General features: G+C 42.6%; 2 protein-coding genes across 3 annotated transcripts in view; one reads left to right on the forward strand and one right to left on the reverse strand.

The window, feature by feature from the left end:
- UFD1 (ubiquitin recognition factor in ER associated degradation 1) overlaps positions 1–19,207 on the reverse strand; it is a 29,650-nt gene extending 10,443 nt beyond the window's left edge. Inside the window, exons 1-9 of one of the 2 annotated variants that reach the window (XM_077461652.1) lie at positions 19,069–19,207; positions 18,613–18,745; positions 15,023–15,055; positions 14,747–14,868; positions 13,531–13,661; positions 12,133–12,205; positions 7,127–7,195; positions 3,086–3,151; positions 790–837 (exon numbers count right to left, since the gene is read on the reverse strand). In XM_077461652.1, the coding sequence (XP_077317778.1) occupies positions 790–837; positions 3,086–3,151; positions 7,127–7,195; positions 12,133–12,205; positions 13,531–13,661; positions 14,747–14,868; positions 15,023–15,055; positions 18,613–18,745; positions 19,069–19,071 (678 nt within the window). In that variant the 5' untranslated portion in view covers positions 19,072–19,207. Of the gene's footprint in view, positions 1–789; positions 838–3,085; positions 3,152–7,126; positions 7,196–12,132; positions 12,206–13,530; positions 13,662–14,746; positions 14,869–15,022; positions 15,056–17,995; positions 18,015–18,612; positions 18,746–19,068 lie in introns of those variants that run through there. The other variant, XM_077461653.1, reaches the window with a different exon arrangement.
- Positions 19,208–19,263: 56 nt separating this feature from the next.
- Positions 19,264–26,149, forward strand: part of CDC45 (cell division cycle 45) — a 111,040-nt gene continuing 104,154 nt past the window's right edge. The window contains exon 1 of the mRNA XM_077461651.1: positions 19,264–19,470. Within this exon, the coding sequence (XP_077317777.1) occupies positions 19,420–19,470 (51 nt within the window). The 5' untranslated portion in view covers positions 19,264–19,419. The remainder of the gene's footprint in view (positions 19,471–26,149) is intronic.

Consider the following 26,149-nt stretch of genomic DNA (forward strand, 5'->3'; position numbering starts at 1 on the left):
ATCCAAGTGGTCCGTTTCTATCCGACTGCCCACAGAGGAGAGGGGGCCGTTTCAGTGTCCACTCTGCATAAGCGGAGTAAACATGGATCAGCCATTCGCCTGCTTAGTGGGGATCAGCGAACAGATTGCCCACTGAGCAGGCAGACTCCAACAGAACCTGGCACATGTGGAAGTGGCCTAAGACAGTTGTGCAGTTCTGGTTATACTTACAAGAGGTACACCATCAAAAAATGAAAAAAAAAAAAATTCAAGCAGTTGCCTGCCCAATCTCTTTAGTTTCTGTGTGGTCAATCTTTAGGTCTATCAGTGTTTCCTAAGCAATAAGGCTAATTTACCACAAAAAAATAGTCTCTGAGATCCTAATTTTGTGACATTCTTAGTTTTCTGCCATATAACTGAAACTTGCATAGACTTTAGTATGTAGCCTGAATGCCAACTCTACACATCAGTGCATATTTTGTTAAACCTTCAGAATAGTAGATGGCAAAGAATGTAGAAATATGTAGAATTGAAAAGCCAAGAACCATTTAGCCTTTTTCCACTTAATACAACCCACGGAATTCCAAAGTCGCATCTGATTTAGGCCACACAGGCACAGAAACTCTATATAGTCCAATAGCATACAGTACAGAAAAATGCAGATAGTCTGACATCCTGGCAGGAAAGCCCCTACCACTCTGCTTCAGACCACGATTAGAAGGATTTTCTACATCCAGGCTGAAAAGAAAAAAACCCTTTAAGACAGGTTCTCAATTCATCACTTTAATGACAACCACAAAAGAGACTCACCCTGAACCCTATATCTGCAACATACTCGCTGTGATCAGTCTCAATGTCCTAGGAAAAAATGGAAGATCATATGAAACATGGCTTCACAGATTTACACATTAAAATGTATCTATGGCCAAAATTTAAAATTATATATTCATTTTCACATTGTATTTCCTAAATTTCTAGCCTACTCCTATTAATTTGAATGATCTTGAAGTTTATAAACTTACTTGATGAACAAATTTACTTCCTTGACTTCTGTGACATGTTCACTATGCTCTGTGAGTTGGCACTGCTGTGTCATACATTCCACAGAGCCTGCCTTCTGATCTACAGTGGTGCTGAGAGGAGGAGTTTCATGAGGCGGAGTTAGTACAGGAATCACTGCTTGAATGTAGCAAAGTATCATGGGATATGTAGTCTTCACACATTGAAAGTAAACAGCAGAGGAGATGCTGCGTAGCATGCAGGGAATCCAGGAAATTGTATAACCAGAGGTGACCAGCAGACAGGTAGTAAATCACAAATTGAAAAGGAGATATTTCAAGTAAGCTTAGCTATAAAATGAAGGTGTATGCTTTTACCATAGAACTCCTTTAGGATAGGTACACACTGATGCAGTGCGATTTGAAAAGCGATTCCAATGCATTTTTCTTGAGATTTGGATACAGCTGCGATTTCTGCTCTCTCTTGTTACCTTGAAAAATGCACTGCACTGCTCTAAACTTGCATAGGACCCTTTTCAAAATTGCATTGGAATCGCACTACATATATGTGAAAGGCCTCTATAGAAAGTCATGTTATTTCAATGAGTTCTAGAACGCATCGGTGTGGTTAGTTCTGGAAGTACATTAATGTGAACCAGGGCTCAGGCAGTGTAAACATATTTGCAATTTTGTTTCGGGAAAGATACAGCTTACTGCTCAACTTAAAGTGTATGTTACCCTAACAATTATGATTCCTTCTATTTGTTGTATAGTTTTTATGTCGTCTGTTCTTAAATACCTGGTGATTGCGACAGTTTCAGAGGAGTCCTTTTCAAAGTGACAATCATGGAAGCAAATCCATGCTGGCGTGGTCAAGTTTGGGTTCCCTGGGATTGGATGGCGTGAACAAGCACGGCATGCCTGTATTTTCTGTTGGTAGTTTTGTGGCCATGAACCCCCCACCTAGCTCTGTGTTGCAGGTGCAGAGTGTGGGCGCGTGGAGCCTTCTGGAAACACAGCACACAGACAGGGAATGTACCTCCCCACTCTGTGTTATGTCACACTAAGCCAGCCAGCTTGCTGTACAGGCAACGCCCCTGCTATGGGAGAAGGAGGAGATGAAGGAGGCTATGTGGTCATGTGGCCACATAATGAAAAATAAAAAGGTATTTTCCAGTTATTGTCAGTAAAGTACAAGGGACTTTAGTTAGCAACTAGGGTTTGATGTTTTGTGTTTTTCACATAGTAAGACATGAGCAGTCATTCTGATCAACATGACCAGTTCATATGAGGGAGTAACTGAAACAGATGTTTGAATGTTGTGAAAGTAATGGTATGGGTTCAGCACTTTCATATCTTTATATCTCTTAATTATGTAATTGCTGATAGCACTATGAAAAATGTATAAAAAAAAATAAATAAATAAAAAAATCAGACAAGTGCCATATTATAAAAGGATCTTGAGAAATTTAATTTTAAAAAAGTAAGGTCATGTGCCTAGGCAGTGGTAAAGGAATACAGTTCCTGACATACTTTTAAACACTTGTCTCTAAGCCAGGCTACCTCACATTTCTATTGGCCCATCACTATAATAGGCAGGTCCATTGGTCCAACAGGAATGAATAGGGGGCAGGAAGAGGCAGATTTAGGTGTGACCGAAGGATGTAGGAGTCGCTGTAGTTATGTGCAGACACCTCTACATACCACACTTTCTGCTCATCAGCAGTTTAGGAAAGGGATCTAAAAGTTGTTAAGCTATAGGGGGTTTTACCATACAAAATGAATATTGGATTAAAAAAAAACACTGCATATTAATATTGCATGAGAACTATCCAAAGTGTTAATTATTAAAGTGTCCAACTGTCTCTGTAAAAGGTCAGGGAGTATGTTGCTCATTTTATTAACAAAAAAACTGTCAACAGGGTTTTTGTTCTTCCTCCGAACCAGAACTGCTGGGGTTGAAAGGTTGAACTTGTTTGCTAGGTTTTTCTATACCTAATTACCACAAACACATGGATTTCCTAAACAAAACATTACTGCAAGGTACAAGGCATTCAGAGATTTTGTATTTAGGACAATCTCCATTTACTGGAAAAGGTTATTCTTACAGTTGGCTCTTCCTGCTGTGTTTGTCTTTCTGGCTCCTTGTAACCTAATGGGGCATCAAAATCCACCTGAAAAAAAAAATATATTGATTGAAATGTATTTAAAGAAATAAAAAAATAAATAAATAAATAAATAATAAAAAAAAATCAACATCACTCATTGCATCAACATGCGAATTCAGTTTTCTATTTATATAACACCACCAAATGCCCAACGAATATAAACTCCATGCCACAGAGATGTAGGAGAGATCATTCTAATAAAATAGCTCCAAGTTTAGCAGAAAAACAGTACTACACAAGAGATGCAGCAAAATACTGAATACAGCGGAGATACAACACGCAGAGATGTTTAAGGCTCATTTTTTTTTTTTTTAAAACCCATGGTGTGTGAACACACTCAAAAACTTCAATCGGTGGCAAAGAAAAAAAGCGCACACACAGAGTGAAAACGTGCAATGGGTGTACACAAGCCCACTAAATTCAGAGGGCCTTGCTCCGATCCCCCGGGGCGGGAGGCTCCAGACGGGGACTGGGGTACTTTACACTTCGAAACCAGATGGACCCCTTTCTCTGGAGGGTCTGCCAAAATAGACCCACCCAAGTACTACATAGAATGTAAAGTCGAATCAAAATTGTACCAAAAGTTGCACTGGAAATCGTGCGACTTTGGAGACGTGATAACGTGAAAGGAGCCTAAAGCTGAACCGACCTTCCCTTCAGTCTTGCACATTTGTACAGTCTCCTCTCCTCACAATGTGCATTAAAAGCTACAGCAAGACAGACAGTCTGCCTCATTTCCTGGCTGGAGGACATTTAGCATCATCTACCTCTTTCTTCCACAGCCTAACTGTCCCTGGCTCACCCCTGTAATTCTTTCGATTTCTGTTCTTTCAATCATGGAGCATCACGGCTGAGTGCTAACTAGGACAGTCTGCATGCAAATATAGCCTGCTTAGGAACATCCACTCCTCCAGACTGTCATCCACTCATCAAGACATTTTGATATTTGCTTAACTCCTCCCAAGAACCATCCTACTGCTTGTATCAGAGCTGAGGGATTTTGAGAACAGTAAAGGGTGCTGTGAGGTTTTCAAGAAGCCATGTACAGCACCCTACTGGCCACCTCCCACCAGCCATAATCTGCCTACATTGCATAAAGAAGCACAAAGGCTCAAAAATAAAAACAGAAGCACTGTAGTTCTTATTTTAGCTGCTTGTCTCACCCTGTCCCCCCCTCCTAGCAGTGACTGGCAGCCTTTAGTATTCTATTCTTCAATGTAAACATAAAAGCAGGTGTTCTGGGAGGGAAGGGCACTTTCAAACTTGGTTCCCAGCAAATATACTCATGATCAATCACTGAATATGGGTATATCTAGTGGATGTTCAGGGCAACACATGAGTGGTCTGAGCTGATATAACAACCTGTTGCACAAAAACCTTTGAGGTTATAATAGGGAAAAGTGCCTTGATGATAATATTCCTTTAAGCTTTACCCTTGGGGTTTATTCTGTTAAAATGTAGTTCAAGGGAAACTTCACCAATAGGATTGGTGAAGTTTCAATATAAAAATAAAAAAAATGTAATCCAGTTCTGAATTTAATAGAAATCAAATTGAATTATTAAAAAGACATTATTTAGGGGATGCAGCAGTATAAAATGCCAGAAAGTACCCAATGTAACAAGCAGTACTGTCATACAAAAGTATTAGGACCACTAAGATTACAGAGACTGTCAAAATCAAGAATCAATATTCCAGTAACATAAATAACATGGCACGTGCATTGGAACTTCAATCTTTAGAAATAAGCATGGTACCACTACCACAGGTTCTCAACTAATATTTGTTCTTAGTTTTTTTGCTCAACTTTATCAAACCCAGGGAGAAAGATTAACCACTAGAGATCCGTGCTATAGCCAAATGACGGCTACAGCACAGATCTGCTTTGCCGGGACCATGTCTATTGACGTCGTACCGTGCATGAGCGGCCTGCGGGCCCCGAGGGGCGCACGCGGCGCGCTCTGTGATCAGCGAGTCTATGAGACTCGCCTGATCATGGATCGGAGCTAGGGGTCGATCCCGACCCCTTACCACGTTATCAGCTGTCAGCCAATGACAGCTGATCATGTGACACAACAGAGCCGGTAACAGAGACAGCGCGAGGAGAAAAAAAAAAAACCCCGATCACCGGCGGCCGTGATCGGGACATCAGTCCCGATCACGGTCAGGTTATCAGTGCCACCTAACTAATAAAAAAGTGCCCCCCCATCAGTGCCACCCATCAGTGCCCACACTGCCACCCATCAGTGCCCACAGTGCCACCCATCAGTGCCCAAAATCTGCCTCAACCCCAGTGCCACATATCCGTGCCCAGTGTCATCTACCAGTGCCCATCAGTGCCCAGCAGTGCCACCTATAAGAGCCATCTATCAGTGCCCCTTAGTGCCACCCATCAGTGCCCATCTTTGCCCATCAGTGCCCATCAGTACTGCCTTATCTGTGCCTATCGGTGCCACCTTATCTGTGCCTATCAGTGCCCACCAGTGCAGCCTATCAGTGCCCACCAGTGCCGCCTCATCAGCGCATTTCAATGAAGGAGAAAAATTACCTTTTTGCAAAATTTTATAACAAACTAAGAAAAAAAAATTTTTAATTTTTTTTATTTTGCATCTTTTTTTGTTTGTTTAGCAAAAAAATAAAACTCCCAGCTGTAATTAAATACCACCAAAAGAAAGCTCCATTTGTGGGAAAAAAAATTATAAAAATTTCATTTGGATACAGTGTTGTATGACCGCGCAATTGTCATTCAAAGTGCATCAGCGCTGAAAGCTGAAAATTGGTCTGGGCAGAAGGGGGGTTTAAGTGCCCAATAAGCAAGTGGTTAAAAACAAACAAAGAAGGAAAAAAAAAAAAAAGGAAGAGGTGGAAGGGTTAGGGAGAAATAAGTGGGAGGGGGGAGGATACAGTATGCTGACAACAGGATTATTGGAGGTGTAAGATAAAGCCCATCCTACGATTAAGGGCTGGTCAACACCAGATGCAGTCTGCATCAAAAATGCATGGACAATAGATTATATGGGTTCCAATGGCCTAGTTCACACTAGTGAAATCAGTTCCAGTGTGTTCCAATGCAGAAAAAAAAATAGCAGAATATGCTGCATTTTGTCTGCACAAAACTGTACTGGAATGCAGCAAAATGCATCAAAAACACACCAGAACCCATCTAAAAGCATTTTAGCCAAAGAACCCCCCCCCCCCCCCCTCCATTGAAAATGCATCAAAAATGCACTGGAACACAGCAAAAATGCACATGCAGAAATGCATCTAGAACGCATCTGCCCTTCTGTGATGTGAACTGGCCCTGAGAAGCTAAGAGCGTGTGAGCTGTATAGAAGAAAATTGGCATCCAAGTTTGTCAGTACTTTTCTTCTTGTTCTTTTATTGCCTTTGTAAGGTTCTCTATTTGCTGGATTTGATGAAGCAAGTGTGATTTTTTTAGAAAGCGATGTTTGTTTCCCCAGGGATTACATGTAATAGGTAAGCTGCAGGATTTTATTCAAGAGACACATCTGTAAGAGTTTTAATAGTATGTTTTACTATGTCCCAGAAGTCTCTACAGACATTCTCTACAGACAGAAACACTCTACAGACAGAAAATATGCAACAAGGTGCCCTTCGAAGCAGCGTCAGCATTTATTAGAAGTCTCGTCACATACGGTGGAGGGTCACTGGGGTACGTACACTTAGTTCATTCAGAGCTTGTAGTCCCCTTCTTGGTACTTGCAAGCTATGAAAGATTTATGTGTGGATAGGATTATCTTCTTAATGTATTTTTACATGGAGCCAGCAAAGTACCTGAATCTGAACACGTTACACGAAACGTAATAGTTCATGTACGTGTATTTCAACTGCATATTTAGTTGTGTGCCGAACATAAAGCCCTGCAGTGGGTATTCTTCATGTACTGCGTGTTCCTAGGTCTTTTTTAGTACATATAACAATGTTATCTGTAGGGATTATTTTTTACTTAATCCTAAACTTACATTCATGTCACACTCAATGATGGATACTGCTTTGTCTGGTTTTGTTTCCATCACCCGAAGTTCATATATCTGAAAACAGAACAGTTTTTTATTAGAAACAGTTACAGAAATACTTAAAATGTCTAAAATTACAAAAAGGTCACTACTAAATTCCCCAAAAAGATTCAATTTTCCCTGAAATTTACACAAGTAACAAAACACTTCTGAAAAAAAAAAAAAAAAAAACTTCATAATTATACTGCATATAATGAAAATGTGCATGGTTATTTTTATTATTACAGTAAGTCTATAGTAAGTTCCAATCCGGGGGCTCGTTCTTAAGTCCAACAAAGATCAGTGCTTGCAGACAAAGGCTGCAAGCACTGATCAGTGTGTTCTGGCGAGGGGAGCACTCCTGTTAGAACACAATAGCACAGCTGGGGAGATCGCTGCACCAACATTGCTTCTTTTGGTATGGCAATCTGTCAGTTTTTTTGTTCAGCTCAACATATTTATAAAGTATAGTAAAGTGCTTCACTTTCTTCAGGGGTGGCATAGAAAAAAAAATGCAGGTTGGAGAAGTGCTCTCTTCCTGTTACAGATTGTTCTCTGTTCAGGGTTATGCAGAGAACACTCGGACTTCACAGGCACCACACAGCGACATAAGACAAACAGCAGAAATACTGTGGAGTAAACATTGCAGCGCTCCGCTCTCTATTATTAGCTTACACACAATAGGCTCTCTGACAGTCCCAGTTCTGATGTCTGCATTGTGAAGCTAAAGTATGAAATCTAAAGCAAAGCAAAATCAAGGTGCTGCCCTGAAAACACGTCAGGTAACAGTTCACTCTCAGTGCAAATGAAACATGTCTGGATTCTAGGCCCAAATATCTTATATTTGGAAGTTCCCTGAAACTTCCCTCTTAAAATGAACGTGCGTGTTATACGCTGATAAATACGGTAATACAGCTTCCCAGTTACAAATAAATCATTTAAAAATTTTTTAAATTTTAAAATTTACCAAGGAACTCTCAAAAAAAGGTGGTTTACATTGCAAGCTCTTGGTGGCTTTGTAGGCACCACCCGCTGGTCAAAAGTCGATTTTATAATCAAATGATTTGGGTGGAAAATAGGCTAAACAGTACATGTATCCTCTCAGATACAACCACTGCTGAGCAGAGCCAGTGTGTGCAGACAGACACAAGTGCCTGAATACAATAGCCAGCAGTGGAGATTTCTCCAGCCACACTGTTAGCATGCAAGGGGGAATAAATCCATTGGGCTAAGTATGGTGGTCCTTACTCGGTAAAGCAGCACAGAGGGCAAAGATGTGGACAGGGCAGTAACACATAGGGAGTTATTTACGAAAGGCAAATCCACTTTGCACTGAAAGTGCACTTGGAAGTGCAGTCGTTATAGATCTGAGAAGAAGATCTGCTGATTTTATCATCCAGTCACGTGCAAGCTAAAATTATGTTTTTTTATTTTCCTTGCATGTCCCCCTCAGATCTACAGCGACTGCACTTTCAAGTGCACTTGTTGTGCAAATTGGATTTGCCTTTTGTAAACAAGCCCCATAGGGTTCCATTTACTAAGACTGGAGAGTGAAAAATCTGGTACAGCTCTACATACAGTATCTCACAAAAAAGTGAGTAAACCCCTCATATTTTTGAAAATATTTTATTATATCTTTTCATGTGACGACACTGAAGAAATTACACAATGTAAAGAAGTGAGTGTACAGCTTGTATAACAGTGTAAATTTGCTGTCCCTCATCCGGAGGTGGAGCCCCCCCCCCCCCCCGCCCCTCTCCCCACCGGTCGCCTGGCTGTGGGGTTGAGACTAGCCCGCACGGGTATGTTTGTGGTTAGTAGTTCCCTCCCGTGTATGATTCTCCCACGCCCACAGGCTGAGAATGAACATGCCTTACTGAGACACGGATCGGGGGTTCCAACTGATATCTATCCTGAGAGATGGGTTGCTGTAGCTGTATACCACCTTTTATGTACTAAGTATCTATCATTGTGTTCATGTTAGTACCTACCTGTACTTGGATCCTTTGTAAAACAAATACTATGCTTGTACTGTCTTCATTTGTTGTCACAATGGAAAAATAATAAAAAACCTTTCTGTTAAAAAAAAATTGCTGTCCCTCAAAACATCTCAACACACAGCCATTGATGTCTAAACCACTGGCAACAAGAGCGAGTACACCCCTAAGTGAAAATGTCCAAATTGGTCCCAATTAGCCAATTTTCCCTCTCCGGTGTCATGTGACTCATTAGTGTTACAAGCTCTCAGGTGTGGGGAGCAGGTGTGATAAATGTGGTGTTATCGCTCTCACTCTCTTACTGGTCAGTGAAAGTTCAACATGGCAGCTCATGACAAAGAACTCTCTGAGGATCTGAAAAAAAGAATTGTTGCTCTACATAAAGATGGCCTAGGCCAGTGATGGCGAACCTTGGCACCCCAGATGTTTTGGAACTACATTTCCCATGATGCTCATGCACTCTGCAGTGTAGTTGAGCATCATGGGAAATGTAGTTCCAAAACATCTGGGGTGCCAAGGTTCGCCATCACTGGCCTAGGCTATAAGAAGATTGCCAAGACCCTGAAACTGAGCTGCAGCATGGTGGCCAAGACCATACAGCAGTTTAACAGGACAAGTTCCACTCATAACAGGCCTCACCATGGTTCACCAAAGAAGTTGAGTGCACGTGCTCAGCGACAAGGTTGTCTTTGGGAAATAGACGTATGAGTGTTGCCAGCATTGCTGCAGAGATTGAAGGGGTGAGGGGGTCAGCCTGTCAGTGCTCAGACCATACACTACACTCTAAATCAAATTGGTCTGCACGGCTGTCATCCCAGAAGGAAGCCTCTTCTAAAGATGATGCACAGAAAGCCTGCAAACAGTTTCCTGAAGATGAGCAGACTAAGGATATGGACTTATATACCAAAATAGTGCTGCACTGCCAATCATATTATTGTGCAATATTCAACCTGTGAAAAATAAATAACTAAATAAATAAAATTTCAGTGCAAAATGACAAATACATGCAAAATTGCACCTTCACCTGATTGCTGATGCCACTGGTCAAATAAATTGACAAAATAGTGGCACGCTACCAATATAAAAGTGATGCAACATGAAAATCCTAAAAATTATAGTGATGTCAAAGTCTTTCGTTTCTTCCAAATTGAAAACTTCAAATTGTGCACAAGTTGAAAGTGCTGGTGCTCTCCTCCACCTCAGTGCTCTAGCCACTCACCTGAAGAGCTGACCCCTGTTTTACCAGCAGGTCAGATAAAGCAGATCCCCTGTGGGGGTAATCAATGAATCGGCCCGGCATGGAGCTGATAATCCCTCCGTGGCACCCTCTTTCTCCTTACTGGCTTCACCATTCTCACACCTCCCTCAGGTAATTCCGGTACAACATGGGGTAAATAAAAACACCAGATCTAGTGCTCTCCGATTGCCAATGGTTTATTTCTCCAGTCAGAACAACATATGAAATACTGGAGGAGAGCACCAGCACTTTCAACTTGTTGTGCACAATTTGGTGAAGTTTTCAATTTGGAAGAAACTAAAGACTTTAATATTGGTAGTGTAGCACTGTTTTGCCAGTTAATTTGATCAGTGCCAACAGCAACCAGGTGGAGGTGCAATTTTGCACTGAAATTTTATTTTTGCACATTTTTTATTCACAGTTTGGATTCATTTTACATTTAGTATCAATGTAAATATTATACAATAATATGATTGGCAGTACAGCACTGTTTTGGTATATATTTTCATTAATGTGAAGTGAACACATTTTCCGTATTAGCAGCAGCCAGGTAGAGGTGTACTTTGCAACAATTTGTGCACACATTGTATTTTTGCACATTTTGTTACAGGTTGTATAATATTTTTATCACTATTTCTTAATTTGATGAGATTACGCTGACAGAAACATTGTATTGTAAGGACATGGATTACTGGAACCTGTGATCTGATGAGCGCACAATAAACTTATTTGGTTCAGATGGTGTCAAGCGTGTGTGGCAGCAACCAGGTGAGGAGTACAAAGACAAGTGTGTCTTGCCTACAGTCAAGCATGGTAGTGGGAGTGTCATTATCTGGGGCTGCATGAGTGCTGCTGGCACTGGGGAGCCACAGTTTATTGAGGGAACCTACGAATGCCAACAAGTACTGTGACATACTGAAGCAGGAGAATGAGCCCCTCCCTTCGGAGACTGGGTTGTAGGGCAAAATTCCAACATGAGAACGACCCCAAACACACCTCCAAGACAACCACTGTCTTGCTAAAGAAGCTGAGGGTGAAGGTGATGGACTGGCCAAGCATGTCTCCAGACCTAAACCCTATTGAGCATCTGTGGGGCATCCTCAAAGGGAAGGTGGAGGAGCGCAAGGTCTCTAACATCCACCAGTTCCGTGATGTCGTCATGGAGAGTGGAAGAGGAGTGAAAACATGTGAAGCTCTAGTGAACTCCATGCCCAAGAAGGTTAAGGCAGTGGAAAATAATGGTGGCCACACAAAATATTGATACTTAGGACATTTTCACTTAGGGGTGTACTCACTTTTGTTGCCAACAGTTTAGACATTAATGGCTGTTTGTTAAGTCATTTTGAGGTGTAAGCAAATATACACACTGTTATACAAGCCGTACACTCACTACATTGTAGCTAAGTGTAATTTCTTCAGTGTTGAAGATATAATAAAATATTTACAAAAAATGTGAAGGGTATACTCACTTTTGTTAGATACTGTAAAAACCAATGAGCTTCCATTATTTTGTCAGTTAGAAGCCGATGCAATGCACAGCTGCACCAGATTTTGCACTCTTCAGTTTTAGGAAATCAACTCCATAGCATCTTGTCTGATCTCAGTATATGTATTTGGTAGATCCCTATGGCTTACTGCACATTGTAAAATTATAACTTATAACTGAATTTCAATTCATTCATTACATTCATGCACGTTTGTATGTATACATTACACAGATGTCACTAGATTTAAACTACCTTCTCATTATAGTTTATAGCGATTACATCTCCAGTCGTAAGACAGGCAAAATTTCTCAGAGCATTCTCCAATCTTAAGATGAGGTCAAGGTAAATCACAAGAGAATTTATTTGAAACAGAAGCGTTGAAGACATATGGGAGCAGCCATTGCCAACCTGTTCTTAAAAAAAAAAAAAATTTCCCTAAAAAGCCCAATGTTGGTGAAAAAATAAGGATAATAGGGATCTCCATCAAAAAACGTTAGCTCTTTCAATTTCTATTATAGTGTCAAAGTGCTCTATTGCAGAGCCATACTTGTGTTTCTTGCTGCAAACCTTGAACCATATTTTCACTAGCAAGTATGACATTGTGATCACTAAACATAGGAGAGTTGGATCAAATCCAAGCAGCATATAAATAACATTATTAGCAGTGGCATAGTGGCCAATCAGATATGATACTCTATACCAGGGTTCTCCAAACCCTGGCCCATATCCACCTCGCTTGTATGTTTTCTCTGGCCTGCAGCTCACTCAGACACTGCAGACACAGCAATACCGGTCTACTTGCTTTTCAAAACCCCCCGTTCTCAGCCGTATGTAGGACAAGTTCTGGCAAACAACAAACAAAGCCGCTCACCCAACCCTTCTGGCGCTGCCACGCTGTGCTGTGGATTGGTTGCTAGGACCACTGGTGTCCTAGCAACCAATGGCATCATCAGCACCTCTCGGTTCCAGCCCGCTGTTTATATTAGGGATCCTTTGCACTCAGCCTGCTTATGTAGCAGCCGTCTTGAGTTGCAAGAGAGTATTGTGACAGCACACAGCACGGATGTGCAGAAAGGCTCTGATAGGGACACAGATATAAGGGGGAATCTGAGGGAGACATAGATATAAAGGGGATCTTGAGGAGAACGCTGACATTAAGGGGTCTCCGACATAAGGAAGGACTTGAATGGGAACTCTGATGTAATAGGGGACTCTCATGTAAGGAAGATTCCGATTTGGATTCTGATGCAAGGGTAAATGCTCAAATCTTTTCCTTGTTCAGATATATTATTACATTTTATTCATTTATAAATAACAGATTTTATTTATTTATTTTTTCGGCCCATAAATATTGGTAAAATCTACAATGTGACCCTTGTGCTGAAAAGTTTGGAGACTCCTGGTCTATACTATCACCATTCAGATACCATTCAGATACAGTATTATAGCAGGAGGCTATGTTGGAAGGGAAGGAGCGAAGCAGCTGGAAAATATTTATGTACAAAACCTTACATAAAATCATGCTTACAACATATATGAAGTTGTAGTTATCTGCTGTTACAAAAATGCTTCTTTGTAGTAGGTAGCACACATGCAATGTATTACCATTTTGAAATTCTTGCAGTCCATGTGGCTATAGTAAAAGGATACACAGCTTTGGGGTTTGTTATATCCAGGAAATCAGGACTCTGGGGTTGGAATTTAGAGTATGTGGCCACCTGAAGATTGACACTTTCCACTTGTACCAGACCTCCCTCTTCTAATAGTAAATTCTGCATCATCTGAAAGGTAAGGAAATAAATACAGTTACATAATCTTTAAATCAGTTTTATTTTTGTGAACAAAATACCAAATCAACACTGTGCGTTCTGTAAGAAGGCATGCCCATACAAAGATGGAAATTACAACCTGCTAGATGTGGTGAACAAATTTACTCCTAAAGCTGGTTTAATATTTAAGCATCAGTGATCAGATACTCATCACATAAAATTACAGATGTCATTATATAAAGACTGTAAATACATCAAGATGCAGTAATGGTATAGGTGCTTCAACTGCGGCCTGCACAATCCCAATAAGATCAGGCAACAAATAGTTGTAATACTATCAGCACAATAAATCATTTGCCAGATAGAACAAATCAGAGAATACTGGACTCCTTGGATTAGTAAGTACTTTTTTTTATTGTTATACAGAGAGAGTTATTAGGCATATGAAATGTAATTTTAGCTAGGTAGGACGAATTTCTCATTTAAGTTAACACATTAAAAAAAGTTAAAAGTTGAATTTAGAAGGGTCATTTTATGAGTAAGTTGGGACTTTAGGGGAGCAATATAACCTATGCTCCCATCTACAACAGGAGAAGCTGTAATGTTTTGCTCTTGAGATTAATTCAGCCCTGATTAGTGCAAAATGTTTATCCCTCATGAATACAGGTGGTGGATCGTTTCTATACTGCACCGCACAGATCCCCTCCACCCGTCCTTCCTTCTTCTGGCCTGGGCGGGCCCCGGGGGCCCCCTTACAGTTGAATGGGCTTGACCCCCCTGATGGCGGCCCTGGATAGCACTAAGCAGATATAAGGAATGCACACTGAGTGGCTCAATTATATACCTACCTATACAGGCAGTAAGAGGGTTACAAACAAGTCAGGTTCTGTGAGTTTGTTCTTAAAGCGAAGCTCCAATTGTTTGCCTCCTCTGCTGCCACTTTTGGCACCTTTCGGGGGGGGGGGGGGGGTGTACCTGGTTTTAAAAGGTACCCTCTCCCACTTCCAGCTGAACTTGCCGCGGCAAACTCAGCCGGAAGTTCGGCCCCCCTCCTCCTTCATAAAGATACTTCAAACAGATTTAGAATCCCCACTTACCCAGTGTGGGAGGTAGCAAATCCCTTCATCTGCTACAAACTCAAGAACACCACAGTGTGTCATTCTGTCTGAATTCTTATTCGTTAACTTGAAAAGCATTGGGTATGTGATGTTTAATCTGCCTGTAAACAAATCAAATAACACATGAGCAGAGTTTCTTACTACCAGGCATTAGTAACATAAAAGAATGGTTCTTTTACACTATACAGAAAAAAAAGCAGTTTTGAATATTAAAACACAATAAAACACCTAAGTAAAGTTAGAGGAGATTCTTACTTAGCTGATCCAGTGCAGAGGGAGGCATGATAACTGAAAAAGATAAAAGTTACAATGAAAATCATCAATCTGAGTTTCTTCTTTCTGCAAAGCATACAGTTCTATGTGCAATGTACTTATGTAATCAATGGTGGATACAAGCAAATAAACTCTGCGAAACAGAAGTGGAACCTGCCTCTTGGATCCCTTTTACACCGGGGTGATAGGCGCGTCGGCGGTAATGCGCGGCTATTTTTAGCGGCACTTTACTGTCTATTTCGCTGCGCTATTTGAACGCTAGCGGGCACTTTTACCCCCCCCCCGCTATCGGCCGAGAAAGGGTTAAAACCACCGTTAAACGCTGCTGTAGCAGTGCTATGCCGGCGCTATAGCCAGGCTGCCCATTCATGTCAATGGACAGGAGCGGTGAAGGAGCAGTGTATACACTGCTCCTTCACCGCTCCAAAAATGCTGCTTGCAGGAGTTTTTTTTTTTTTTTTACGTCCTGAAAGCACACCTCTTCAGTGTGAAAGCACTCAGCTTTCACACGAGAGACAGGAGCGGCACTTTACAGACGCTATTTTTAGCGCTGTAGCGCCTGTAAAGCGCCTCAGTGTGAAAGGGGGTCTTAATACCCAGTAAGCCTCCACATAACAAAAAGTATACGGTAATACCTACACTACTAGTAAAAAAAAACCTTTAATTAAACTAAAAATGGAAATTAAAACTAGACCTCTTTGCATACCAACACTGTATGTTATTTATTTAATGTTTGAAGCATATCTAGCTCCCCTAAAAACAAAACAAAAAAAACAACATGTATTATACTGCAGCTTACCAGCCCTTGTGGGAGGTGGTGCATTTATTTTCTTTTTTGTACGCTTTTGCAACCTTTACTTTCACCAGGTGATCTGATAACATACTTCCTGTCCTTTCATTTCTACACCAAGTTCTAAACTGTATCTAGAGAGGGAGCCATGGTTGTCATATAGGCTGGACTTCAAACATGTCTGCCTTTTGTTTGTTTCCATTATATGGTGGATTGATGGGACTAGCAGTTTACACAAGAAAGATAAGGTTGTTTGTGCTTTATTTACTGCTTATAGCAAATGGCAAGGACAGTATATTTCTGACCAGATGAATAAGTATGTTCTGTGCTTACCAGCAATAAGAACAATGCTCAACAAGATGCAAAATAATGCGCTTTCAGAAAGTGCACCAAATCTGCAATACATAATAGCTGGAGTGGATGTATTTAAAGCAGCGCAGCCATTGGCTTTCACTGTTGTCAACCACATCCAATGATGCAGCGCGCCGGGGGGCGGGGCCGAGTAATACAGCGAGCGGCTATAGCCACTCTCTGTATCACAGGAGCACGCCCGCAAGTGCTTCTCACCATGCGAAGGAGCTCGCATGCATGTGAGAAGTACTTGCGGGGGGGAGCCGAGACAGACCCTGAGGGACCCCAGAAGACCAGGTTTGGGGCCACTCGGTGCAAAACGAGCTGCACAGTGGAGGCAAGTATAACATGTTTGTTATTTAAAAAAAATAAAAAATAATAATAAATAATAATAATAACTTTACAACCCCTTTAAGATATGCGGGATAGGAGATGGAGTGCAGTTGGTAATATTCTGTCTGGGACAGGAGTCTGCATTACAGAGGAGGCATCGGCTTATGTGGTTCTTGCTCCCTACTACAGCTCCAACTTTACAAGTAGTCCTTCTGCATTGCACTCCATTTGATGCTCTGGGATGGCGGGTCAACAAGCCCAGAACGCAATCTACAAGTTGTTCACCCTTGCTTTATAGTGTGTACTTGTCTCAATTAAGAGCACTAAATGTCACTTTTGTCTGCTGCTTTGTTCCTCTGCTATCAGTATAAATCCCTTCTGACACCAAGAGAAAATGCTGATGTGGAGCGAGCTCCAGCAGATTGACAGCCTCAGCTCTGTTCCTGTGTACTGTGTGAAGGGGTGTGTTTCCCTTCTCCTCCAATCAGCTCACAGAGCTCTCTTCACTGAGCTATACAGAGTGTAACTTCAGCTCTCCGCCCCCTGCTTTCCGATAGCTCAGATAAGCTTTAAAATCCATCACTTTGCATGGCTGTAGAGAAGAACAGGTTGCAGATAGACAGATGCAACTTACATTGGAGGATTTGTTACACCGCTATGTATCACCTGAAGCTAGTCACTTCACATGTTAGGTTTAAAAAACACCTCCTCACCACCTGTTCTAACCTTCAAATTGCTTACTCAACATGACACAACTGCATGCATTGCAAGGTGATAGCAGCACAGTGACATTCAGTGGAATAGGTCATGTTTGGCAACAGTACCACCTACCAAATGCGGCATGTGGTATAATTATGTGGTGTTTAGATGGGCAGTCGCGTGGTGGTAAAACCATGACTTAACTGCCTGCTTTTACCACACCCTGGCTGACCATGTGAATGATCCCTTAAAGCAGAGCTCCAGTCACCATAATCAGTTTGTTTTTTCTAAAAGCACCACCAGGATTGGCACAGATTGTACAGTACTACTTGGATACTGTCCCAACTGTAATTATGTTTTTTTTTTTCCTGATCTCGGAAGCAGGTAGGGGCTATCACGGTTCTGGCCATCTGATGCTTGCTCGTGTCTATTTCCAGGACTAGGTGCAGCTGGCTACCCAGCATGCACTGCCTAAACCGGAGCAAGATGTTGATTGCAGGTTGCCATAGCAATGGTGGCGGCAGAAGTTCCCGCCCCATTGTTATAGCAACCTGTCAATCAAAAGAGAATATCCTAGGTGGCCAGGAGCGGAAGACAAATTTAAAATAAAAGAAAGGTATTCGGACATAATAATTTAAAAAATAATATCCATTTAGAACTGCACTGTGGGTGGGCATGAGGATGAAAGCCACTTGCAAAAATAGCCCTTACATATACCCAGTGAAGTGAGTAGCCTTGGGTGATACACAGAGATGAAACAAATCCTCCTACATAACTTGTACCTGTTTATCTGCAGTCTTCTCTTCATCTGTTCAAATTTCTGAAATATAAAGCTTCATTAAGAACTTAGAAAAAGGGGGCAGAGAGCTGAAATTACACTCTGCAGAGCTCAGCGAGATGTATTTTTTTAATATCTATACACAAATGTTTTGCCTTTCATTTCTATTTTAAACAGAATGGGTTGTTTTACAAGGCGAGGGTATACATATCCTTTTTGATCCCTTTCACACTGGGGCGTTGCAGGCGATATAGCAAACCACCCTAAAACAGCTGCTCCAGTCACTTCACACTGGAGTGGTGCGCTGGCAGGGCGTCAGAAAAAGTCCTGCCAGCAGCTTCTTTGGAGAGGTGAACTCACCGCTGCTTCCCATTGAAATCAATGAGGCAGTGCTGTCATACCACCGGCAAAACACCACTGTGATGGCGTTTTGCGGGCGAATTTAACCCCTTTTCACCTGCTAGTGGGGGGTTAAAATCGCCTGCTAGCTGCCAAACAGCTGATGCCCGGGGTGGCACAATGTGAAAGGGGTCTAAAAGGGTTTGCACATATGGTCAGGATCCTAGTCGGAACACATTGGAGCTCATCAATATTTAACACTACTTGTATAACAGGACTTACTTTTCCCTCCTTTCTCCACATCTGAGCGGTCATTTGGGCCAGCCAGCATGGAGACGGAGTAGCAGCGGTACTGGGTGGAGAAGCGGTTCTGGAAAACCCTCGGTATAGGGTGGTCAAACATATTGAAAGAAAACTGGAAAAGAAAGTAAAGAGAATGTTAGCTGTGTGCCTATGGATGAGGTCTGGGCACATCACACCACACATTGGAGGACTGGATCTATAGGACAGGCTGAGTTCAGGTTAGTTCTCAATACACTTCATGAGACTGAAAGCTGGACTGTCTGAGCTCACACCTCAGAGAGCTCAGCCACACAGATGTCACTTTCCTCCTTTACACATGACATCTCCCACTCCATCATTCCTCATCACCACATCTACTTAATGAAAGTTCCATTCCTAGGAAACCTCTGCTAGAATGGAGGCCCCCAGTACTGTGCTTTCCCCGATACGTCTTACCATGGTGCTGCCGGTTTAGGGACTTCACAACAATATCGCACTATCACTCTCTTCAGCCGGAAGTGTCTCTATTGAAGCCAAGTCCATACACAGCACAGCGCAGCCGCAGAACACAACGCTTTGCTCCGCTACACTACAACTACCAGCAGCACTTACGGCCCGTCCGGAAGTGAAAGCTAAAGCTCTCAGAGGACTCTCATTGGCTGGCTGTAATCTAGTGGTGTTGTGGGCTGTAGTTGTCAGTGGCTGGTGTTCGCGTCTAGTCAGGGGAAAGCGGGCTCTGTGATTGGCCTGTGCGGGGGAGAGGAGTTTAGCGCCAGTTTCGAGGACAGACACCCGCCAGACGCAGAGATGTTTGTCAGCGACCTTCGTAAGGAGTTCTACGATGTGATAGTGCATGAGGTGAGGAGGGGGCCGCCGGTGTGTATATAACCCGGGCTGTGTGTCCTATCCCTGTGTCCTCGGGTGCATTGTGTGGGAAGGGCGTCTGAGGTCTTGTTTAGGAAATATAGGACGTGTATGTACGGTACCAGTGTGTAGTCACAGAGTCCTATGGAAGGCTTATCAATGGTCACAGCATACAATTCCACTTTATAACACCAGCATTGTAATAGGGCTCCATTCACATGGGTGTACTACAGAGTATGTCGGTGTGAGGGCCACGTCTGCCCCCATAGGGATGTACAGGTGTTTCTGTGCCGATAGTCCCATTCTTGTCCATTGAGAAGCAGCAAGTTCATAGACATCTGTGTGGGTACATGGCCTGTAGGCTGACCGTGTATGTTCTGGGCCATGCGTCCGCACGGCTGTCAGATTGGGAGCAATGGCTGAGTCTGTGGAGTCCTATTCATGTCCATTGGGACACAGCGGTTACAGAACACCTGTACATCCCTATGGGGGCAGACGTGGCCCTCGCACCGAAGTACTCTGTAGTACACTCATGTGAATGGGGCCCTATTACAATGCTGGGGTTATAAAGTGGAATTGTATGCTGTGACCATTGATGTAAACCTTCCAAAGGACTCTGTGACTACACACTTGTACCGTGTGTGTGTGTGTATATGTATGTATGTGTGTGTGTGTGTGTGTGTGTGTATATATATGTATGTATATATATATATACACACACACACACACACACACACACACACACACACACACACACACACACACACACACACAAGCCCTATATTTCCGATATGTGAATGAGGCCAAAACCATGGTTGGTTTTAACTAGAGGTCGACCGATATTTAGAAATCACCGCGGCCGATATATAATGCCGATATGTTAGGCCGATTTATTTTTTTACATTTTTTTTTTTCTTTATCTCATAAAATCTAACAGTTAGACACCTTTCACACTGGGTCGTTTTTCAGGCGGTTTTGGGCTAAAAATAGCACCTGTAAAGTGCCTGCAAAACGGCTCCCCTGCAGTCTGTGTGGAAGCCCCAAGTGCTTTCACACTGAGGAGAATCGCTGGCAGGACGTTAAAAAAACAAACAAAAAAAAGCCCTGCAAGCAGCATCTTTGGAGTGGTGTATACCGCTCCTCCACCACTCCCCGCCGAAGCACCTACAATGCGATTTGGCAGCGGCGCTTCACAGGCACATTTTAACCCCTTTCTCAGCCGCTAGCTGGATTATAAGTGTCCGGCTAGCAGCCGAATAGCGCTGCTAAAATGACGGTAAAGCGGCGCTAAAACCGGCAGCGTTTTACTATCAACGCCTGCCTGCTCCAGTGTGAAAGCAGCCTTAAGTGATACAGAAAATTTCTTACGTTTAAACATTTATTAAAGCGGTTCTTCACCCTAAAGGACAAGTTCCGCCAATCTGATCCCTTCCCCCTCCCCCTCCGGTGCCACAATCGGCACCTTTAGGGGGGAGGGGGGTGCAGTTACCTGGATAATCCAGTTATCTGCACCCACTTCCGGGCAGACCTCCGCAGACGCCCCCCCCCCCCCCCCCGTTGTGTTCTGGGAAACGCACAGTTCCCAGGACACAGCGGGGGACCAGAAGAGACGCGCAGCGCGACTCGCGCAGTAGGGAACCGGGCAGTGAAGCCGCAATGTTTCATTTCCCGATTTCCCTGACAGAGGATGGCGGCGGGGGCAGCAACGAGATGAGCGATCGCTCGTCATCTGCCGCCGACATCGCTGGACCCTGGGACAGGTAAGTGTGATTTTATTAAAAGTCAGCAGCTGCAATATTAGTAGCTGCTGGCTTTTAATATTTTTTTTTTTTTAGGTGCAGAACCACTTTAAGCAAAACAAACATCCAATCAGTTCACTTGTATGTATAATTTAGATTTAAAAAAAAATATATATATATTAATTACACAAAAAAAGGTAATCAAAACTTTCGGATGAAAAAAATGGGCTAGCTTTACTGTTTTTTTTTTTTTTTTTTTTAAATCGTGTATTTTTTTCCCAAAAAATTGCGTTTGAAAGACCGCTGCGCAAATACTGTGTGACATAAAATATTGCAACAACTGCTATTTTATTCCCTAGGACAGGGCTCGCATTTGCGACTAGAATTAGCGACCTGGTGCCTGGGGCAGCACAGCTGGGGGTATCCTGTTTCCGTCGAACCCCCCCGGCGTGATCGTGTCGGGCCGCGGCGCCGGTGGCCGGTAATTGAGCCCCCGGCTTTGAGGCCTTCTGCGATCCTATGGTTCCTTCTGGAATCTGGCGCCCTCTTGTGGTGGCCGTTGGAATGACAAACAGCAATGCTTATGGAGCTTCCCCTGCCTGCCAGCCCATTTCCTTCCCTTTACTTAGAACCCCTAAACATATATATTTTTTTATTCTAACACCCCTAGAGAATAAAATGGTGGTCGTTGCAATACTGTCTGTCACACCGTATTTGCACAGCGGACTTACAAGCGCACTTTTTTGGGGAAAAATTATTTATTTAATTAAAAATAAGACAACAGTAAAGTTAGCCCAATTTTTTTTTTATATTGTGAAAGATAATGTTACGCCTAGTAAATCGATACCCAACATGTCACGCTTCAAAATTGCGCCCGCTCATGGAATGGCGACAAACTTTTACCCTTTAAAATCTCCATAGGCGATGTTAAAAAAAATAATACAGGTTGCATGTTTTAAGTTACAGAGGAGTTCTAGGGCTAAAATGATTGCTTTCGCTCTACCGATCACAGCAATACCTCACATGTGTGGTTTGAACACTGCTTTCATATATGCGTTCGCTTCTGCATGCAAGCTTGGCGGGACAGGGCGCGTTTAAAATTATTTAATTTTTTCTTATTTTAACTTTTATTTTTATTTTTTTCACCGTTCTTTAAAAAAAAAATAAAATGTGTGTCACTTTTATTCCTATTACAAGGAATATAAAAATCCCTTGTAATAGAAAAAAGCATGACAGGTCCTCTTATATATGAGATCTGGGGTCAGAGAGACCTCACATCTCATATTTACAGTAAAATGCAATTTAAAAAAAGTTTGTCATTTGAAAAAAATAAAATAAATAAAATGTCCCTCTAAGAGCTATGGGCAATGACTTGGAGACAGGTGGGGGGCTGGGGGCTATCTTCCCCTCACTCGTCTCCATGTCAGGACAGGGACAGGTCCAGATCGCCGTCATGGACCTGGCTTCTAACTTTTTTAGCTGGCTCCTAGATTCCAAGCAAATTTTTCAACCCCTGCCCTAGGATCTCTGCTAAAAAAAATATATGCAAGTTTTGGGGGTTCCAAGTGATTTTCTAGCAGAAAATACAGGATTTTTATTTGTAAGCATCAAGTGTCAGAAAAGATTTAGCCTTTAAGGCCCTGTTCACATGTCTGGCATCGCATGTAATTTGCAGCTCACTGCTGTTCACATTACATGCGATGTCTGTGCGGTGCGATATCAGCCATACAGATAGTATGGCTGATATCGCACCGCAATCGGTCCAAACACGCACAGGACCCTTTTTTCTGTTCGGACCAGAATTGGATTGCATGGGAAACCGCAGTTGATTCGCAGTGTTCTCGCATCGCACAAGTGTGAACCAGGCCTTAATGGTTAAACTGAGAACTTCTACACACAGAGTTTAATTCATTCAGAAGTGTAAACATTGTATCTCTTTGCTCCATGCCCATTAATTAAAAAACGCTGATATATCAGTCGACCTCTAGTTTTAACAATCCAGTTTAACCACTTTCAGCCCAGGCATATTCTAGCACTCCTCTCCTCCATGTAAAAAAAAAAAAAAAAAAAAATCATCTTTTTTTTTATTTTTATTTTTTTATTTAGAACCCCCAAACGTGTGTGTGTGTGTGTGTGTGTGTGTGTGTGTATATGTATATATTTTTATATAAACATTTTGTAGCAAAGACCCTGGATCATAAAATGGCAATTTTATGTCACACGGTATTTGCACATCAATTTTTCAAGCAGAATTTTTGGGGAAAAAACACTTGCATGAATTAAAAACAAAGCTTAATTTGTATAATGTTAAGCTGAGTAAATAGGTACTTAACATGCCACGCTTTAAAATTGTACACTCTCATGGAATGGAGCCAAACTTCGGTACTTAAAAATCTCCATGGGCTTCCCTTTAAAAGATGTTTTACAGGTTACCAGTTTATTTACAGAGAAGGTCTTGCACTCAAATTTTTGCTCTCGCTTGACTGTTCACAGCAATATCTCATGTGTGGTTTGAATGCGGTTTACATATTACTAGGATTGTAAATGTCCCTTGTAATGGGGGGGGGGGGCACTCCCCTTTATTCCTATTACTAGAAATGTAAGCATCCTCTTTTTATAGAGATCTGGGGGTCTTAAGGTCCCCAAATGTCTCCTCTATGCTGGAAAGCCTGAGCCTAAAAAGGGGGGGGGGGGGGGAGGGAATCGACCTCGGGCTTCCCAGCAAGGAAAAAACAGCAGTGTTTACATTTTCTGGCGCCGGAAGTGATGTCATGATGTCTCTTCCAACCTTCGAGTCATAGCGATGGCCGGGGACCATCTGGTCCGTGGTCAGCTCTATGAATCCGCCGGCGGCAGTTTACCATTCTCTGGCTTGCTGATCGCATGAGCAGGCCGGGAGAGGCACCTGTAATGGAAATTTGTAGGTTCTGTATATAATTGTATTCTATTTTATATGTATTGCACGATGCCCTCACTGTGCACAGGGCACTAACAATGTTTTCAGTACATGTTTTGCATTCTTTCGAGTTCTGATTAGAATAAGCCCGCCTATGTAACGCCCCTTGTTAACATAAACGTACAATTGTAATATTAATGTGATACCTACGTAATCATGTGTATAAAAACCTTCAAATGCGTCATAATAAAGAACGGTTATTTGGAAAGATGCTGAGCGTATCTTTTGTGTCTGTTCCCTACTGCAGTAGTTATTCATTTGGAACCACTAATCAATACGAGGATAGGAGTTGCCTATCATCATAATATATCTATTTCACACCGGAGGGTGGCGGGGCGCCCTGTAAAAGAAAGCAGCTAAATATTCGTTATGATGGCTTTTACTTTACAGGGAATCGCCAGCTGAAAAAAAGATATCTGAATGATGCCTGCAGCTGAGGCATCATTCAGATATCACCACTCAAAGTCCAGGATGTCATATGATGTCCTTCGGTGGGAAGCGGTTAACTGCTTGTACATTTATTGCAGGTGGGTGGCACAGCCAGGCTAGGCGATGGACTCTGCCTAGCACATGCCCACTAGCGAGACCCTTGGGACAAACGTACATTGCCTAGCATATGCACACTAGCATGACCGGTGTGAGCTTCCAGTGTATGGTGAATGCTATGATAATGTCAACAAAACAGTCATGATGGTTTCCGGTCATAACTGGATTGTATTGCTGTGATTGGCCAACAGCTATCACATGGTGCCTGGTCCAAACACAGCACCCTATATCATGTGATTAGCTGTAGCCAATCACAGCATGTCAACAGTAAGCAAGCCGTCTCATTCTTGACAATACTCATGCACTCCCTATCTGCATACTTGTGCACAGGGGTGTGCATATATACTGTGTGTTTGTGTGTGTGTATATACACAAACGCACACACGCTTTTCTCTATGATCAGGGATCAACTAGAAATGGCGTCCTGGGCATTTGTCAGCCCCAGTGGTGTAGCCTGAGAGGGGCAGCCTAGCGCAATAGGAGTCGCTACACTGGCATCCCGGAATAATGCTGTCACTATGCCTTGGGTGTGCATAAGGCCAGGCATTGGGAAGGGACATTGGGTTAAAGGTAGGGATGCACTGAATGGGTTTTTTGGTGCCGAAACCGAAAATGAAAAATACACTAGGCCGAAAACCGATACCGAAACAGCACCGAAACCGAAAATGGCTATATATATATATATTTGCCTTATATAGTATTATTCATTATAGTATTCATATTCAACTGAATCATTAATTTTATGAATAAAAGAATAGTCCAGTAATGGAAAATAACAGTACTTTAATAAAGCAACCCAAATAAATTGGACAGTGGACACAGAAGATAAAATCAAATAAAATACAAAATTAAATGATTACTGCCGCATATCCTGCAGTGTAGACTGCAGTCAGTGCACATTGAACCATAACAACAAAATAAATAAAAAAAATGAAATGAAATAAAATAAATAATATAAAAATAAAACTAAAACGACTAAGAAGACTTAATGTCTTAGGCCGCGTACACACGCGCGGACTGTTTGCCCAACCTTGTTCTTCAAACAGTTTCGGCAAACAGTCCGCTCAAAATTTGCATGAGCGGACTTGCCCACACACGAGCGGACTGTTTGACGAACAAGGTTGGGCAAACAGTTCGCTCAACTTTTGAAATGAACGGACTCGCCCACGTAAGGCGGAGGCAAATCCGCCCATTTCGAGCGCGTGTACAGGTAGGCGGGGCCCGCGAAGGAGACGTCGCGGGCTCCGCCGCCTGGAATGGGCTTAAAGGGGAACCCCCAAAGTCCACACCAGACCCTTGTCCGAGCACGCTACCCGGCCGGCCAGGAAAGGGGGGCGAGCGAGCGCGCCCCCCCTCCTGAGCCGTACCAGGCCGCGTGCCCTCAACATGGGGGGGTGCCTTGGGGAAGGGGGGGCCGCGCGGCCCCCCCACC

Source organism: Lithobates pipiens, unplaced genomic scaffold (genome assembly GCF_037356315.1).
Source record: "Lithobates pipiens isolate NorthernLeopardFrog02 unplaced genomic scaffold, aLitPip1_a1.2 Scaffold_3, whole genome shotgun sequence".
NCBI classification, from domain to species: domain Eukaryota; kingdom Metazoa; phylum Chordata; class Amphibia; order Anura; family Ranidae; genus Lithobates; species Lithobates pipiens.